Source organism: Nomascus leucogenys, chromosome 9 (genome assembly GCF_006542625.1).
Source record: "Nomascus leucogenys isolate Asia chromosome 9, Asia_NLE_v1, whole genome shotgun sequence".
Classification (NCBI taxonomy): Eukaryota; Metazoa; Chordata; class Mammalia; order Primates; family Hylobatidae; genus Nomascus; species Nomascus leucogenys.
In genome coordinates, this window is record NC_044389.1 from 64,263,351 (window position 1) to 64,282,700 (window position 19,350).

Genomic DNA, 19,350 nt, shown 5'->3' on the forward strand with positions numbered 1-19,350 from the left:
TTTTTTTTCTGTATCTTATGATGTTCTGGTATCTTATAAATTTTACTGGCAGGGAAGAGACTCCCAGGACTAGCTAATTCTTAGAGACAGCAAAGGACTGGGCCCTGAGCATATCTAACTATTGTCAAGAACATAGCTGCAACCTTCCCCTTTATCTAACTTTCACACACCAAGCCAATATACAAATTGCCCTAACTCACCCCAGGGGGTAGGTACCAGGCAAATGGAGACCGCCCCTCCAGCCCAGAGCCTGCTGGAATTATTCAGACTTGCCAATCGGAAACTATTGGCCTTGCTCTGCCTTGCCTCCCTGCAGAAACCTCAGTGAAAGCCTATGTTTTCTTCTTGCTCCTACTTCTGCCCCCGACCGACACCAGTGCTTCCCCTGTGGCCCAGCATGGCATCGCATGTGCCCTTTCTGGGGAAATTGAGTAATATAAAGCTTTCAGTGGCACTGGCCTCTGTGTGTCATCACTCAGCTACCCCCATAAATTAAAATCTCAACAGGTATCATGAGGTGGAAATGCCTTCCTACTCTTAGCGGGATCCCAGGACCAGCAGCATCAGCATCCCCTGAGCCTCATCCCAGACCGACAGAATCTGCATCTGCATGTAAAAATGATTCCTGGGTTATTTGCAAGGATATTGAAGTTTGAGATGCTGTGGTGGCGTGGTTTAAAGCTTGGGGTCTGGAATTAGAAGGCCCATTTCAAGTATTTGTGCCTCTCATTAGCTATGTGCCCTTGTACAAGTTATTATTTGACCCCTAATAAGTAGAGATGAATCTATGCTAAACACTTAGAAAATGCCTGGCAAATAATACTATCATTCTTTTTTAAAAAATAAATGCCCATGCACAAACTGTTAAGGCAACTTCCTCAGATACATTCTTAGCCAGTCTCTTGAACTGATCCACTGTGATTATAGCCCATGCCCGCCCCCAACAATTCCACCCACAAAAGAAAAGAAAGACGCCACAACTCCTGGCCGCAGAGTGTAAAATATATTGATGGCTGTAAAGGGACAACTTGGGGATATTTTAGGTCTGCTGGGATGATGCACAGCATACATACATGCTTTAGTTTTTGGAACCATGTCATTAAGTTTTCAAAGACATCTGTTTTGAACATGGTATTTTGTTTTTTTCATTAGCACGAATTACTACTCTACAGTTTCTTCTAGAGTAAATAAATATAATGGCTGTTTGCAGAGCGACTACAGACTTACTTAGATGTTTAACAAGGTGAACGATTTCACAATTAGATCAACCATTGAGTTAACAGCAAGGTGTTTTTCATCTGTTTTGTTTACTGCTATAGTGGGGGGGGTGGTGGTAACTTTTCCAATTTATTCTTTGTTGACATCTTTAGTTACCAACAGACTCCCAAAAGTAATGAAAAGTAGGTTAAAAAAAATAAATTGTAATTATGCCATGGGTTTTCCTAAGATCCTTAAAGTCAGCTCATTTAAATTTACAAGAGAAAAATAACAGGCATCATGGAAAACTAAGTAACAAAAAGCTACTGAAAAATACATCTGTAGAACACAGTGGTCAGTTGTAAACAGCTCAGAAGAGCAAAAAAAAAAAAAGTCCTTCTAGCATGTTAAGCAGTCCAATGACAAACTCTGCTTTTTTTTTTTCTTTCTAGTGGCTATTTTCCTACCACAGTGTTGAGCTTCATTATTATATTAAATAACTTATATGGGTAAAAAGGAGTTTGCTAACCAGCAGCCAACTCAAAACCTTGTAGGAAGAGGGAGGAGAAAAATTTACAACACAGCACACACTAAGGGGAAACAAAGTCCACAGTCAGCTTCCAACCAGTCTTACCCCTCTCTGGCAATACTGATTGAGCTGAGGTTTGGGATCTAAACGGGGGTTTTAGATCCCCTCCCTCCACTCCTTTCTTCATTTAAGTTAACAAAAGAAACATGGGCTTCCTCAGAGCCAGCACTCAGCTGGGCAAGTCCCATTAGCAGCAAATGTTCAACCAAATAAAAAAACACACACACACAAAAGAAAACTCCATCCAGGTGCAGAGCTGTGATTCACATGGAAATTCCAGGAGATGAATCATGTGCAGAGCCGGGATTTTTAGAGGATTCTTTCTCAAGTGTCTTCAGTGAACATTTCAATCTCACAAAATCTGAGTCTATCTGTCAGCTGCAGGAAATAAGTTCTCCATCTGGTCTTGAGTGAGCTTGCGTGCTTTGCTGACCCGGGCGCTCCAATGACTGCAGGGTCTTCATGAGTGTTCGTGGTGCGAGATGCCAGAAAACAAAGGCCAGCCCCTCCATGATCTGCAGGAAGCAGCAGCAGCAGCAGCAGCAGGCAGGCAGCTCCCGTGTGTTAAACTCTGCCTAAGAGGCTCGACCTGAGTAGTAAAAACAACACAACCTAAGACAGAATGTAACAGACTACTTGAACTAGGATGAAAATGCCTTGTGTAATACTAATTTTATCTTTCCTGTGTTTTAAGTTTGATTTTACAAAGTTAAACCAGGAAAAAAAAAATTCAAGCTTTTAAGTCCTATTGGCTCTCTGGGAAAACTGCTAGTCACTTAAAAAAAACCAAACATTTATTAATGGAGATGGCAAAAGCTTAAACAGATAAATCTATATCTTGGGTAGGTTTATATTATAACAAAAACAAAAAAGCAAAGATCATCAATGATAAAGAGCTTTTAGGTATAGGTTATCACAGATGGGTTTACTTGGTAGATATAAGCATCTTCACAACACATTCCATGAACATTGGGAGAGTTTAAACAATAGTTGACAATAAGGGTGTCTGCCGTCAGAGGTGTATTTGTCATTGTCACTGATGAATCTACATGTCTGCAATGAATGGCTCTAGGGCCACCAAGAAAAGCATCTATGTAAAAATATCTTTCTGCCTTCAAAGCTAATGTATAAAAGTTTTCAGGCAGGTACAATGATTCCAGAATATAGTCAGCCCTCTCTATCTGTGGGTTTTGCACCTGTGGATTCAATCAACTGCAGATTAAAAATATTTGAAACAAAAAATATGTGTCTGTACTGAATATGTACAGACTCTTTGTCTTGCCATCATTCCCTAAGTAATATGGTATAACAACTATGTATATAGCATTTACATTATAACAGATATTGAAATTAATCTAGAGATGATTTATGGTACAACAACCATTTACATAGTATTTACATTATATTAGGTATTATAAGTAATCTAGAGATGACTTAAAGTATAAGAAAGGATGTATATGGTTATATTCAAGTATTATCTATTTATTATTTTGAGTTTACCCTAACAGGTTATGTTTTATTGAATCAGTAAGACTGATGGCCACAAGAAAATAGTATTTCTTAAAATAACAGCAACAGAAAGTTCCATTTTATTATACCAGGGACTGGAGCATCCTCAGATTTTGGTATCTGCAGGAGGTCCTGGAACCAATCCCCCATAAATACCAAGGGATGATTATGCTTAATCTTAGTATTGACTTAACGTATGTATTTTGTAAATTATAATAGCTTGTTTTATTTTGTTTTAACTTCTCCGTGGTTGCTATGCCTTGGCCAACACCTGTGATAACCCAGTACCACTCAATGACACTACAGGAGCATGGGCTGATGAGTAATAGAGAGCAAGACACTGTGTCCAGAGCTGGGGCAGACATTAGGGGAAGACCCTGTGCTTGCCCTCAAGGGGCTTACATAGCAATAGGGAAAAGAACCACAAACACTACAGAAAACCACATGGCTGGTAACGAGAGAGGAAGACTGCCTCCTGAGTGTATGAGTTCTGGAGACATTCTTTCTAGGGAAAAACGGGCCAGGGACGGGGGAGGCACTGGAGCTGGGCCATGACAACAGACAGGATATGGACAAGGCAGAGTGCGTGGCTTGAACACCAACACAGATGAGAGCTGTTCTTCAAAGCTCCTTAAAAAACAATTTTAACGTGGAAACTATCTTTTATACCAAAGAATATAACTTTCATTTCAACCAATTGATATGGGAGTGCTGGGAGGGGAAGAGCACGGTCCCTTTAAATGATACGGAATGGGGGAAGGGAAGTGCTGGGTAGAGAAAGGAGGGTCCCTGGCTAGGGCTCAACCCCCACGGACCTAGGTGAGGACAGACATTTCCTGCCCAAATGTTGCATTTCCCAAGACCATCCTGTCCCACCACGCCCCCATCCTGGGCCTATAAAAATCCGAGACCCCCAGGCAGACAGACACACAAGTAGCTGGACGTAGTGAGGAACACATCTGCTGAAGAAGACGCAAGTGGCTGGTCGTCGAGAGGACATTGAGGGGAGCACACTGGTAGAACGGCATGCTAGCAGGGGACACCGAAAGACGCCAGCACACCGGACAGACTGGCGGGATGAGGCGGAGTTTGGCAGGGGCAGTCTGAGGAGCGGTTGGTTGTCGAGAGGACACTGAGGGGGGCACGCTGGCAGATGGGCACACCAACAGACGCCAGCACACCGGCAGGCCACTGACTGGCGGGATGAGGCGGAGTTTGGCAGGGGCAGCCGGAGGAGAGTCTGGGCCACTGAGTGGCCCCACTCCAAAGTAAAAACATCTCCCTTTGGGCTCCGCCATAGGCGGAGAGCTACTTCCACTCAATAAAACTTTGCACTCACTCCTGTAATCCCAGTACTTTGAGAGGACGAGGCGGGCGGATCACGAGGTCAGGAGATCGAGACTATCCTGGCTAACATGGTGAAACCCCGTCTCTACTAAAAATACAAAAAATTAGCAGGGCGTGGTGGCGGGCGCCTGTAGTTCCAGCTACTCAGGAGGCTGAGGCAGGAGAATGGCGTGAACCCAGGAGGCAGAGCCTGCAGTGAGCCGCGATCGTCCCACTGCACTCCAGCCTGGGCGACAGAGAGAGACTTCATCTCAAAAAAACAAACAAACAACAAAAAACTTTGCATTCATTTTCCAAGCCTATGTGCGTCCCGATTCTTCCAGTACACCGAGGCAAGAACGCTGGGATACAGAAAGCCCTCTGTCCTTGCCACAAGGTAGAGGGTCTAATTGAGCTGGTTAACGCAAGCCACCTATAGATGGCAAAATAAGGGAGCACCCTGTAATACAGGCCCACTGGGGCTTCAAGAGCTGTAAACATTCACCCCTAGACGCTGCCGTGGGGTCAGAGCCCCACAGCCTGCCCATCCGTATGCTCCTCTAGAAACGAGCCACACCACACCCCCATCGCATGCCTTGGGGGGGGCACAAGGGAACCTTTCCCATTTCACAATCAAATGTTAGATGTCATATATTACGTGAACAGTACAGACGTGGGAAGACATTATACAATTCAATCTTTAGCTTTTAATGTCAAACCTTTGACTTATGAACCTTTCCAATCTAACCACTAGTTAATAGGAATATGTCATAAAATAAAAAGAACTAGAAAATAATTTTGTAGGTAGGTCTGGATTAATTTAAAATGTCTGGAGACCACAGGTAATGCAGATACCAGATATCATTTATGTGTAGCCAATCTGCTTACCAATTTTTTTAAAAATCTACAAGAAAAGTAACAAAAGCTAAGCTATACCCAGGGACCCCACCAAACTTACTGTTTTTAAAAACACAGAAAGGAGGGATTAAAAAGGAGACATATGGAAGGCAAAATGTATCAAAAAAGGATAACTAAAAGGAGTAATTCTTAAATCTTTTATCCAGCAAGATATGCACTCTGAGGCTCATGTTTTGCACATGAATAATATTAAATAGCACAGTTAAGAATTTTAATACAAACACAGAGTAATACAAAACTTTAATTGAAATGTGCCACTGCCAGGCACAAAATTATATATTATATATATATATATTATATATATATATATATATATATATAATTAGTCAATGCATTTTAGTCCTGTACATATATATATAGGCATCAGCCCAACAAGCCTGTTATATCCCATGGCTTTAGGCATTGGCCAAACCTTCTTTCTGTTTGTGTCTGGGGATACAAGAAACATCTCCAATCCTTCACCAATTACTATGATATCCTAAGGATAAGAATTCCAATGCCTTCATACCTTATCCCTCATCATTGGGAGGTACAAAGAAGGCTTAAGCTTTCCTTTGAAGCAAACACAACCACACAAAACCAAGTATATCTTAGATATCCTAGTTCATGAAATCTAGCCTAATATCAAGTATAATGAAGGCTCTCAAATGATTCCGGGACCACAAAAATAAGAGAAAATGTGCTTGTAAACCCTAGTACAAAAAGATATACATTCCAAGTTTCTCAGTAGGGCTATAGCGATAACAATTTTGATTATATTATACCCTGGGCTGCTTTTGCCTATTAAAGTCAAATGCTTAAAATACAAATTTAACCCTATTCTAGTTTTGTTCAAAAATACTCATAGAATAGCAAAAGTTGTAAATCTGAAAAATCTCCAGATTATGTTTGAAGTCCCAACTCTCTCAAAGAGGGGACTGAGATCCACTTGGAAAGTGGCAAACCCAACTTTATGAAGCCTACTGGTACTTCTTTTTTTTTCTCTCAGGTTACATAAAATTTTAGTGTTAGAAGAACTCTTCAGAAATAAAGTCTGAACTTCTGATATTTTAGACAAAGTCAATGCTTTTTTTTTTTTTTTTACCATACTATGGTTCAGTTCCTCATTCTATTAAATAATGGGAGAGAAAAAGAACAGTTACTGTATATCTGCCAGTATAAAAAAATGAAAGGCAATAAAGCAGAACGATGGTAGTGAGAATTCTGAGCCACAAAGATTTGGTGTACAAGAGATAAAGTGCAGAGGACTTGGAACAGATAGACAGCAGCTTCCTATAGAACGCATGTGGCTTTCTTCAAGTAAAGCCAATTTCCTTCAGACTTGCGCAGCAATGAGAAGAATGAGACCCACCTTAAAGACTTCCATCTGTCTTTCTCTACATGATTTTCAGGTCCTTCACTCTCATAAGAAGCCAAGTAGAGAGCTACAATCAAACAAAAGAAAGTACGTTAACATTAAAGCCTTCTCCTGATATATTATCTACCACCATCCATCCCTTGTTCAACTTGAGCCAAACTCCATAGCAAAATACTCTTCAAAATATCAAGTCATGACCAAGAAGCTTCACTGTTTCATGAAGAACACAGAATATCACTTTGCCTCTGACTGACCATCTCAATGAAAACCCAAGGGCTTCTAAGCCAAAAATGCACTTAATTACCTAAGAATGTATAAGGCAAAAAAAAGCTTATAAAATGTAAGCCATATGATGCTGTCGTACACTCAGACTTAATGTTCTTTACAAAGAAAGGGGTGGGAGTTCTTTCTTGGTAGCCTGAGTTGTTTTTTCCTTTTTTCTTTTTTTTTAAAAACTCTTTACTAGGTAAAAAGCCAGTTTTCTAGGCCAATTTTCCATTCTACTAATGTTTTTCTTCCTTTTTAAATCAGAAAGACTCTTCATTTAAAAATTCAAAAGTTTGTAATTAATCCTCTTTATAGAGATTAAAAACAATCAAATCCCCTCTGGCATAGGTGATGTTAATTCAAAACGTTCTCCTGGCTGGGCGTGGTGGCATAATCTCAGCAGTTTGAGAGGCTGTGGGCAGATCATGTGAGCCCAATAGTTGGAGACCAGCCTGGGCAACACAGCGAAACCCTGTCTCTACAAGAAAAAAAAAAAAAGAAAGAAAAAAATTAATCAGGCATGGTGGTGCACACCTGTACTCCCAGCTATCCGGAAGGCTAAGGTGGGAGGATTGCTTAAGCCCAGGAGGTTGAGGCTGCAGTGAGCTGTGATCGTGCCACTGTGCTCCAGCCTGGGTGACACAGTGAGTTGCTGTCTTTAAAAAAAAAAAAAAAGTCATTATTGTAAATACTATCAATCTACTATGAGAAACTGTTAATAGGTGCTATTAATTCCTGTAATATTAGGATATAACAAATCAATAAAATAAATCTCTAAGTATTTTATGAGCTCACTTCTCTTCTGATGATTTTTTTCTATATCTAATCACTTTTTCTGCTCCAAATTCCCTAATGTTTTAACAGGTCAAAATGTTGCAGTACTTTTTTAAACAGCAGGGGGTAGCAATTTACTGTTGTTTTTTTTTTTCTCCAAATTACATTGACTATCAACATACCACAAAACACCTTTTGTCTATTCAAGTAAGCTCAAACAAGAAAAAAAAAATTTCTTCAATAACCCCATTTGTGCCCACAGCTTTGCAAATCTGGTATTATAAAGAATACTTAAACACAGAAACATACTGTTTATAGGTGAACATTAAGTGCAAACATTTTAGGGACAAATCATTCATTTTCTGTGAAACAGAAAGCTCTTAACATGGAACAGATCAGAGGACAGGCCTCATTACTATATGAGTAACCAAGCACTTCCTATACTAATTTCCTAAATAAAGGATTTGGGGATGCTAGTGGTAGCTCCTATTGAATGGCCTTACCATCTTCACTGAAGACTGGTACTGTGAGCAGATACTGCAAGATCTTCCGGTCCCTCTCAAATGGACACTCCACTTGTTTCCATGTCATAAATTCACTCACTTGTTTGGCCAGTTCCCAAAATTTCTGGAAGATAAGTAAAAAAAGAATATAAAGGTGATCATAAAAAAATATGAGCTTGGGAGAGGCAATTCCATTTGAAATGATTCCTTCTTATTTTATTAAGGCGACAGGGTTTCACCCTGTCACCAAAGCTAGAGTGCAGTGGTGCAATCATAGCTCACTGCAACCTCAAACTCCTGGGCTCGAGCAATCCTTCAGCCTCAGCCTCCCTGCTACTAGCAGGGACTACAGGTGCGAACCACTGCGACTAGCTAATATTTTAATTTTTTGTAGAGACAAGGTCTCACTGTTGCCCAGGCTGGTTTCAAACTCCTAACCTCAAGCAATCCTCCCATCTTGGCCTCCTAATGGACTGGTATTACAGGCGTGAGCTACTGCAGCTACTTTCTGGTATTTAATCTTCTGAATTAAATAGTTTTCTTCATTTAATAAAACTCTATTTATGAGGTATAAAAATTTTCTCAAGTTCCCTCAAATAGTAATAATCATCATCATCATGGCTCAGCTATTCTCTTCTACTTGGTATTGTTAATTTCTTACAAAATAATATGGAAAGAGATAATTTGTTCTGAAACTGCAGAATTGGCTTTGACTGCCTGGCCAGGAATGCGGTGCTGGAGAAGCTGCCCCTCTCCTTGTGCTCGGATTTTTGTATCCTACTTTATCACACTCACCTCAAAATTGACATGGCCATTGGGAAGGCGGTTGGCACAACCCTCATTGAGGAAATAAATATCTTTGATTAAGAGACTGAAGAATGGTATCACAATCTAGAGGAAACAAAAGATTCTGGTTTGTCTGGGCAAACAAATATTTAGCCTCATAAAAATACCCAAGATTAATGAACAACATTAACTTTTGATTATATGAAAGGCCACAAAGAATTAAGGTACAGTGTTTAGTTTCTTACACAACAGCAATTTCTTCCCTTACATAATTTTGCTTATACTACAACTACTATTTATAACCAAAGCACAGCAAGGACAAGTAGCATTGGGAAGTGAATAGGTTAGTACTTTTATTACAATTTTTCCTATTTTTCTCATTGCAGCAGTATGCAATAAAATCTGAAAACTCTAGCTATTATGAAAGAAAAAATACCTAAAAGAACTCTTGCCTTTCATTTAGCAACCCCTTAGCAAAATGTTAATAGAATACCTATCACTGCAGGCACCAATTTTTTTTTTTTTTTTTTGAGACGGAGTCTCACTCTGTCACCCAGGCTGGAGTGCAGCAGTGCGATCTCGGCTCACTGCAAGCTCCGCCTCCCCGGTTCATGCCATTCTCCTGCCTCAGCCTCCCGAGTAGCTGGGACTACAGGCACCCACCACCACGCCCGACTAATTTTTTTTTTTTTTTTGTATTTTTTAGTAGAGACGGGGTTTCACCGTGTTAGCCAGGATGGTCTTGATCTCCTGACCTTGTGATCCGCCCGCCTCAGCCTCCCAAAGTGCTGGGATTACAGGCGTGAGCCACTGCACCCAGCCTTTTTTTTTTTTTTTTTTTTAAGAGACAGGTCTTGCTCTGTCACCCTGGCTGGAGTACGGTGGTGCAATCATGGCTTACTGCAGCCTTGAACTCCTAGGCTCAAGCAATCCTCTAGCCTCAGCCTCCTATACCTGGGACTACAGGCACGTGCCACCACACCCAGTTAATTTTTAAAAATTTTGTGTAGAGATGGAGTCTCACTATGTTGCCCAGGCTAGTCTCGAACTCATGGGGGTCAAGCAATCCTCTTATCTCAGCCTCCCAAAGTGCCCAGATTACAGGCACGGGCCACCAAGCCCAGGCATATACCAAGATTTTAAGATGCATGACCCATCTCCCTGCTAGAAGCTGTACTGCTTATTATTTAGATGTCTACATTTAAGATAAACTTTTTTTTTAGATAAACATTTTATTTCTTCTTGAAGACATTCCTCAAGATAATGTGAGAGTTCAAGGTTTTAGAATAGTTGCTACAAACTTTCTATTGTAAACCTGGCCTGTGTATGACGAACAAGTTAGCACCTGCTCTCATAGGAAATCACCTAAGTACCTTGCATAATATGTTTTGAGACAAATATGCCCCAGGTGAAGGAGGAAATATGAATGTATAAATTAAAATTAATAGTTGTTTAAAAACAATAAACCTTTAAAAATATTTTCCCATCTGAATTCTTTGGCTTGATGAGGTGGTATTTAATTAATTAACCTAAAGCAATAATCTCTCAGTAAGTACCCCAAATCATACTAAACCTACAAGAAACAGAGAAAAAGGCTCACATACAGTAATTTCCATTTTCTCTCAAATGTCAACGTATTTTTAAAGATCCTAAATTTCCTGCAATGTAAAAAATCCACTAAACACCGATCATGGGCCTATCTTGTTTCCCCAAGGTCAGACCTTTGAAGTTTCCTAAGCTATGACTCAGGTGGTACTTCTATATTGAGTGAACAGGAAAACATACTTTTGGGCTCACACACAAAAATATTAAGTATCAACTCCCTTCTAAGGAAAAATTCAGATTTTCACCAAAGTCATTTAAAAACAAGTTTTGATTATTTTTGTTTCATTGATTTCTGAAAATAACCAAAATGAATCTTCCATTTTGACATCTTTTGACACCTCACCTAAATATACTTTTAATCATTTGTTATTATCTCTGACAGTATCTAAAGCCAGCCTTTCCTTCTAATATGATTAGCTATTTTCCATGATGTTAGAACTAAACAGCGTAGTAACAATAGTAAAAGTACAACTGAACCTTGCTTCTTTGAAAGACTATTTGTGAATGGGAATGCTGAACTTTGGATGCTGCCAGACAACAGCAAAAAATTTCGCTTCAGAATTTACTGGTGGCATAAGCTAGGAGTTGGCAAACTGTGGCCCTCAGGCCTCTTTTTTTGGCCTAGGAGTCACACATTTTACATTTGTTAAGTAGCTAAAAAATCAAAATAATAATATTTCAAGATGCATGAAAATTATATGAAATTCAAATGACAGTGGCCATAGAGCTTTACTGGAAGACAGCCATATTCATTCATCTTCGTACTGTCTACTTCTGCCTCTGTGCTACTGTGTCCAAGGTGAATATGCACTTAGAGGATAGTAAGGATACATCCTCATAAGACAGCCCCAGGGAAATAAGAACAAAATTATAATCAAGATGCAATATTTGTATATTGTAGCAGCTTTTAAACAAGAACTTTATTTTTGTGCTCTATTCTTTGGGCTGAGCTGTGAGATTCATGCGGTGCTGATCATTTACTGTTTCTTATTGATATTTAAACTTCTCATAAATTCACACCAGGTGCCTAGGAGCTGGATTATAAATTCTAGGTGGCAGAGGCTATTACCTTACATGATTTTTGCATTCAGGGGTGCCTGCAAGATTCTCCACTACTGACTATCTCAATCACTCTTGAATAGAAATAGAAATAATCTTACTTAGGATATTTTACTGCTCTGTTCCTTATGCCTGTATGTAAGAAAGGCTTCAACTTCTCATTTATTCATGGATAATTCCCTTCAGATCTGTAGCCCCTATACAAATCTAATATAGTGAAAATCAGATTATAAGGACTTCAGATTTCCATGAGCTAAGTGAATGTACACATTATTAGTAGGAGAAAGCAAAAGTTCATTTTCCTGAAGGTCTTGTCAATGATGTTTTTAGCAGGAGAACTTCTCAGGTAATAATATTTTCGAATTTCCTTTCAAAATATTCTTAATTCAGAGACCCAGCAACTACACCATAAGGGCTTTGCCAGTTCCATACCTAGAAATGAATGCTGATAAATAGGACCAAATAAGTTCACAGGAGCAGAATTGGAATGGCAAGAGGATTTAAAGCCATGTAATCATATGAAAAATGGTTAAAAACCTGGAGACACGGGTACCTATGGAAAAAAAAAAAAAAACCCCAGCTATTTAAAGAATATTTAAGGGCTGCTGTGTGGAAGACACATTTGGTTTGTTCTCTATTAGGTACCTAGAGATGTGCCACTCTGACCACACAAACTTGAGATTTAAAAGGATACAGAAGATTCACCATATTGGTAAGGCTGGTCTCGAACTCCTGACCTCAGGTGATCCACCCGCCTCAGCCTCCCAAAGTGCTGGGATTGCAGGCATGGGCTACCACGCCCGGCCAAGAATCCCAAATTTTCTTGAATAAAAGGTGGATTTAACTAGAAATGCTTTCACTCTTAGCCTTTGAGCCCACCTATAAAAAGAGATGGCATTTTTTTAAATGGCTGTGATTTTTTTGTTTAAATTTTAAGTTCTGGGATACGTGTGCACAACGTGCAGGTTTCTTACATAGGTATACATGTGTCATGGTGGTTTGCTGCACCTATCAACCCGTCATCTAGGTTTTAAGCCCCACGTGCATTAGGTATTTGTCCTAATGCTCTCCCTCCCTTTGCCCCCCAGCCCCAGTTACGTATTGTCCCCTCCCTGTGTCCATGTGTTCTCACTGTTCAACTCCCACTTATGAGTGAGAACATGCAGTGTTTGGTTTTCTGTTCCTGTGTTAGTTTGCTGAAGATGATGGCTTCTAGCTTCATCTATGTCCCCACAAGGACATGATCTCATTCCTTTTTATGGCTGCATAGTATTCCATGGTATATATGTACCACATTTTCTTTATCTAGTCTATCATTGATGGGCATTTGGGTTGGTTCCATGTCTTTGCTATTGTAAATGCTGCTGCAATAAACATACGTGTGCATGTGTCTTTATAGCAGAATGATTTATATTCCTTGGGGTATATACCCAGTAATGGGATTGCTGGGTCAAATGGTATTTCTGGTTCTAGATCCTTGAGGAATTGCCACACTGTCTTCCATAATTATGTGAATTACGTTGAACTAAAATTTACATTCCCAACAACAGTGTAGAAGTGTTCCTATTTCTCCACAGCCTCGCCAGCATCTATTGTTTCTTGACTTTTTCATAATTGAATGGCTGTGATTTCATTTGTTTTATGAACTACAGAGTACAATTTATATGTTCACATAGAACCTGCTTAAAGCAAAACAAAACTAAAGCAGACACAATTTGTTAAATGATGTAAAGGGTAAATACTTGGGACTTTTTGTAGAAAAAAACTTAGAATTCCACAACTGAGATATTTTGGAGGGATTGCACTTCAGAATTTCTTTGGCCAACAATGCAGCTGCCTACTCACAGATATGACTCCACAGCCTTCTCCCTGGGGCAGAGCCCACCGAGCCCTCACTGAAGCCCATGCAGAGAGAACCTTGCCTGCCCTGCAACACAGAGAAGGTGAATGAGGCCACGTACAGCCCCTTCAGTGGGCTTACTGTTCAGTGTACTGCAGTCCTCCCACATGTGCTCATTGCTTGAAGCTTAAAAGACCTCATATTAGATTTTTTTCTCAATCTAATCACAAGAGTACTGGGATTGAGCAAGTAGAACTTAAAAGCTGGCAAACTCTGTCAGGCTACAGTAAGACTGTCATCTCTGCTTCATACCCCCTCTGATCTTATAAGTTTATTTAAATAAAAAATTTGAAGTATTTACAATATCCGTCAAACATTGTTAGAACTGATACTTCAGATCTGATTGAGAACCAAGTTAGCATTTATTAAAGGTGGGGTTTTGTGTTTATTTTTATTTCAGATCATTGAGGCTGAAGCTTTTTCAGGAGATGTGATTGGGAAGCCATGAAATGTTTTTTACCTCATTTTCTTTTATTTGTGGAAGATATAGTTTAAGTTAAAAGATGGATGGAATCTAAACCGAAAATAACCTCCATCAAGCAACCTTCATTAACCCAGTTACCATAACTAAGTATTCACTTCTCAAATAACATGACTGCCAAATGTTGAAAACAGCTTATCCTTCCTCTGTAAAGAAATATGACACCAAAATGTGCCAAGAAAGGACCCTCAGAATCAAGAATATGGTAGATGCAGGATGGTACTGACTTGTTTTAAGAGTAGGGTAGAGTGAGAAAGGACCATTAATTTCTCAGACATTACCCCTTGTACTTTTTCTGCTACCCCCATAATCCAATTAGTAACAGCACGCCTAATGCTACAGCAACTAACCCACTTTCCGAAAATAAATGACTTAACCATGGGAGGTAAGCTAATTCTTTTAAGAGAAAAGGTTATATTAAGTCAGCTACCTTGTGCAGAGCTTAAATGTCTATTTTCCATTAAACTAAATTACTCTCTAATGCTATTAGTCATCTTAACATATGACTTAATGTATTGCTTGAAACACAATTAAGAGGCACTACAGAGTAATTATTTAAGTAATGTAATAATAACACAGCAATATCCAGTCTAACAAACTTTCTGGTAGCATTCTCCTTCTCTGTGTGGCAAGTGGTATCATTTCTAGAGTACACACATCTCTCTCTTAAATCTCAACAAGTAAAAAACTTCAGTGCAGTAGTTCACATAGCATTTCAGCATAAAACACAGCAACTCTACCACAAGAAAGACACTACTTAAAGTGCATACCTTTTCTCTACTACTATGAGCAGTTAAAGACCTTTGTGCTGCCCCACGAAGAGCTGTTCGATAATTATAGAAATTGCTTGAAGGGTCCATCTGATGCTATAGATAAAAGAGAGAAGAATATTAACTATTTATTTATTGTAAACTTCTGTAGGAAGTTTACAAGATCACATATTTAGCTATATATAAAATTCAAAATAAGTTAGGAAACTCAGTAGGAATATGATTTATCCTTCTCATACACACAAATGGACATGACACAAGTGTTTTCTTTCCTGAGGTTTGGTGTAATTATGCGAGCTAATGTCAGCTTCAGTAATGTTAAACCTAAACCACATTCTTTCTAGGCTAATTGTTGAGCTTAGATGTAAAACTAATAAGAGTCAAACACCAGCATCAGAAAAATGTCCTGTTTGTATCTGAAGGTCAATGGGCCCGTTGATGGTTAGCCATGTATAGTGATCCAACACTTTGTAGTGACAAATCATGCACAAATAATTGAAGCATATCATTTTGCAAGAAGGAAAATAAATGTATTAGGTTGTCAATAGGTCATAACATTATATATATAATGGTAATTTCCAATTTGGGAGAAAACTTGGGAAAGAACACTTTCTTATTATCTCCAGAGATAGTAATTGAAAGCACTGACACACCAAGGTAGTGCTGAGATGAGTATGATTCAAATACACACACTCTTGCACACGATTTTTTTTTTTTTTTTTGAGACAGGGTCTCACTTTGCCACCCAGGCTGTAGTGCAGTGGTGTGATCTTGGCTCACTACAGCTCCCACCTTCCAGATTCAATCAATCCTCCTGCCTCAGCCCTACAAGTAGCTGGGACTACAGGCACGTGCCACCACACCTGGCTAATTTTTTGTATTTTTCATAGAGGTGGGGTTTCGCCATGTTGCCCAGGCTGGTCTTGAACTCCTGGGCTCAGGTGATCCTCCTGCCTCAGCCTCCCAAATTGCTAGGATTACAGGCATGAGCCACTGTGCCTGGCCCACAATTCTTACTATCCTCAGAATTGTATGGGAAGGGCTTTTTCATAGGTCAGCTAAATTTGTTGAAAGGATGATGAATAAATGTTACCGTAGGGACGGGGAACCCTTCCCCTGAGACACTGAAGATAAATGAAGCTAATAGGCTCACAGTGAAGTAAAACTCTCAACTGCTCAGGACCAAAATTCCATTCTGGCATATAAGGTGATGTGACTGACAGGTCACTATTTTCCCAGTCAATTAACCCCAGAATGGACATCTCTACCTACAAAACAACCAGTACATAACCTGATTTATTTTCCCCTCCAATTCTACCCACTTTCCTTTCCCTGGGTCTGTAAAGATAGATGGGCTTTTTCCTCTGTCGTAGTCCGATGGAGAGGCAAGACCACATAAAGGAATTCCACTTTCCAGGTGTAAAGTGTTACTTAACAGCAAAACATCAGCTTCACATACCTCAAGAATGTCAAATTTTGCAGTCTTCACTTTGGCCCAAGTTTTTTTGAGTCGAGAGACTGGGCTCATGTTCATACCAGCTTCGCATTTGAAACGGAGGGGGAGAAAAAAGGAAAATTGAAAGAGAGAAATAAGAAAAACCATAAACACATACTTCTAAAATACGTTCATTACTAAGTGAGAATTCTAAAATTAGTAAGTAACAAACCCCAATTTTATAACTTTTTTTTTTTTTGCAAATTCTGAGTCGAGAAACAGCATAAATGCTACCACTGACTCTGTGCAGAGGTGAACACATTTTCTCTATAAAGGGAAAGAGAGTAAGCATTTTAGGCTTTCAGTCCATATGGTCTGTGTCATCACTACAGGACACTATCACTGTCGTGCAGAAACAGCCACCATCCAGTTATGTAGATAACTACATAAACAAATGGTTATGGGTGTGTTCCAGTAAACTTTGTTTACGTGCACTGAAATCTGAATTTATATTACAGTCACATGTTAGAAATGCTAATATTATTATTTTCATTTTTTTTCAATCATTTAAAAAGATACAAACCATTCTTAGCTCACTGGTCATAAAGAAACCAGTGGTGGGCCATATTTGACCCACAGGTCATAGTTTGCTGACCTTTGACCTAGAAACTAATGTGTCAACCATGCTTTGCGTGTATTATCTCATACATCCCCTCAACATTCTTAAAAGAATATGCTGAAGTTCCAGGGAGAAAGAAATTTTCCCAAGGATATCCAGTTAACAAGTAACAGAGATGGAAGCTCACACGGAGCTAACACCATAACCCACACTCATTCCAACAAGCCATGCTGCCTCTCCTGAATGATACTTTATGTACTATAACTATTCAGAAAAATATTACAGTGGCTGTTGTACAGAAAAGGAACCCACGCTAGCCTAAATGAGTACATATATTAATTCCATGCCACCAACATTCATATTTTAAGGACCAGAAGTGGGAGATTGCTTCCTAACTGAGGTACAATTTACATACAAAAAATACACAGATCTTAAACACATAATTAGATGAATTTTGACTCATGTGTAAGTCCATGTATTACCACTCCAATCAAGATATAGTAGCACATTTCATGATCCCAGAAAGCTCCTTTGGACCCTCTTTGGTCACCTCCCCACCACCACAGAAATCAGAACACTGGTTGCCTAAAACCAGAGATTCGTTTTGTCTGTCCTAGAACTTCATATCAATGAAATCATACTGTATCTACTCTTGTGTCTGTCTTATTTTGCACAACATAATGATTCTAAAATTAATCCATGTTACTTATATGTATCAATTGTTCATTTTTATTGCCAAACAGTATTTCATTGTATTAATATGCCACAATTTATTTAGCCATTCATTTGTAAACGGGCATTTGGATTGTTTCCAGTCTTGGGCAATTATGAATAAAGCTGCATTCTTTTACAAATCTTTCTGTGGACATGTTTGCATTTTCATGGAGTAAATATGTAGGTGTGTGCAATCTCTGCATTGCAGGCTAGAAATATGTTTAACCTTATAAGAAATTGCTGAACAGTTTTCCAAAGTAGTAGTACCATCTTATACTCCCGCCAAAAATGTATAATAAGAGCCCCACTTGTTCCACATCTTCAACACTATTTGGCGTAACCAGTTTTTAAAATTCCAGTCATTCTAGTGTATGCAATGGTATTAATATTTTGCTACAATTTAATTTGTATTTCTCTGATGACTAATGATGTGGAACACCATTTCAGATACTCGTTAGCCATTAATATACAGTATCTTCTTGCACGACAGTATCTTCTTGCACGACATATCTGTTTCAGTCTTTCGGCCTTTTTTTTTCACTGGGTTATTTGCCTTTTTATTGATTTGCAGGGTTTTTTATAGATTCTGGATACAAGTTATTTGTCAGCTCTATGTATTACATTTTCTCCGATGCTATGGCTTGCCTTGATATTTTCCTACTAGTAGAAGAGGGAAATTAAGTAATCTATTATCTAGACTGTGGGCCTTTCAGTCCCTGATTCAGATAATCTTTCTGTTTGCTATTTTCATGGAGTTAGTGAGATAAATAATAAGCTGAGACTTGGCCAGTATTTTTATGGGGGGAGAGAAAGAGGAAATGATACGTAAACAAAATGGAAAAATAAATCGGTGGAAGGGAGAATTTATTAGATTAAGATTCTTGAATTAAATTTGGTAGACTCTCTAGCTTCAAACTGATCCTTCAAAAAGACCTCAACTCTCTTCTTCTTCTTTTTTTTTTTTGTAGACAGAGTCTTGCTCTGTCACCAGGCTAGAATGTAGTGGCATGATTTCAGCTCACTGCAACCTCCGACTCCCTGGTTCAAGCAATTCTCTTGCCTCAGCCTCCTGAGTGGCTGGGATTATAGGCATGCGCCACCATGCCCAGCTAATTTTTGTATTTTTAGTAGATACAGGGTTTCACCATGTTGGCCAGGGTGGTCTCGATCTCCTGACTTCGTGATCCACCTACCTTGGCCTCCCAAAGTGCTGGGATTACAGGTGTGAGCCACTGTGCCCAGCCTATTCTTTTATTCAAATGTTTATTGAGCACCTACAATTTGTAAGATGGCCATATAATTGATCATACAAACTAGGACACTTTTTAATGAAAGAGCTACTATCAAAAGCTATTATCCATAATTAAGGCAAGACAACAAGTATAAATTGGAACAACCAAGACATATTGTTACCATACATATTTATAGAATGAAAGGAAAGAAACATGGTCTCTGATGTTAAAACCTCCATGATATAGAGTGAGTTTGTATACTAGAGTAATAAGGTCTGTGGGTGATAAGTACTAGAAGCCTGAACAGTT

The 19,350-nt window shown here is 39.1% G+C and overlaps 1 protein-coding gene across 3 annotated transcripts in view; it reads right to left on the reverse strand.

Annotated features, from left to right (window-relative positions):
- Nucleotides 1-981: 981 nt before the first annotated feature.
- Nucleotides 982-19,350, reverse strand: part of RASGEF1B (RasGEF domain family member 1B) — a 625,168-nt gene continuing 606,799 nt past the window's right edge. For all 3 annotated transcript variants that reach the window (XM_030819061.1, XM_003265810.3, XM_012499347.2), the window contains 6 exons: nt 16,501-16,580; nt 15,042-15,137; nt 9,236-9,331; nt 8,441-8,564; nt 6,891-6,963; nt 982-2,375 (listed from right to left, as the gene is read on the reverse strand). In XM_030819061.1, the coding sequence (XP_030674921.1) occupies nt 2,351-2,375; nt 6,891-6,963; nt 8,441-8,564; nt 9,236-9,331; nt 15,042-15,137; nt 16,501-16,580 (494 nt within the window). In that variant the 3' untranslated portion in view covers nt 982-2,350. The remainder of the gene's footprint in view (nt 2,376-6,890; nt 6,964-8,440; nt 8,565-9,235; nt 9,332-15,041; nt 15,138-16,500; nt 16,581-19,350) is intronic.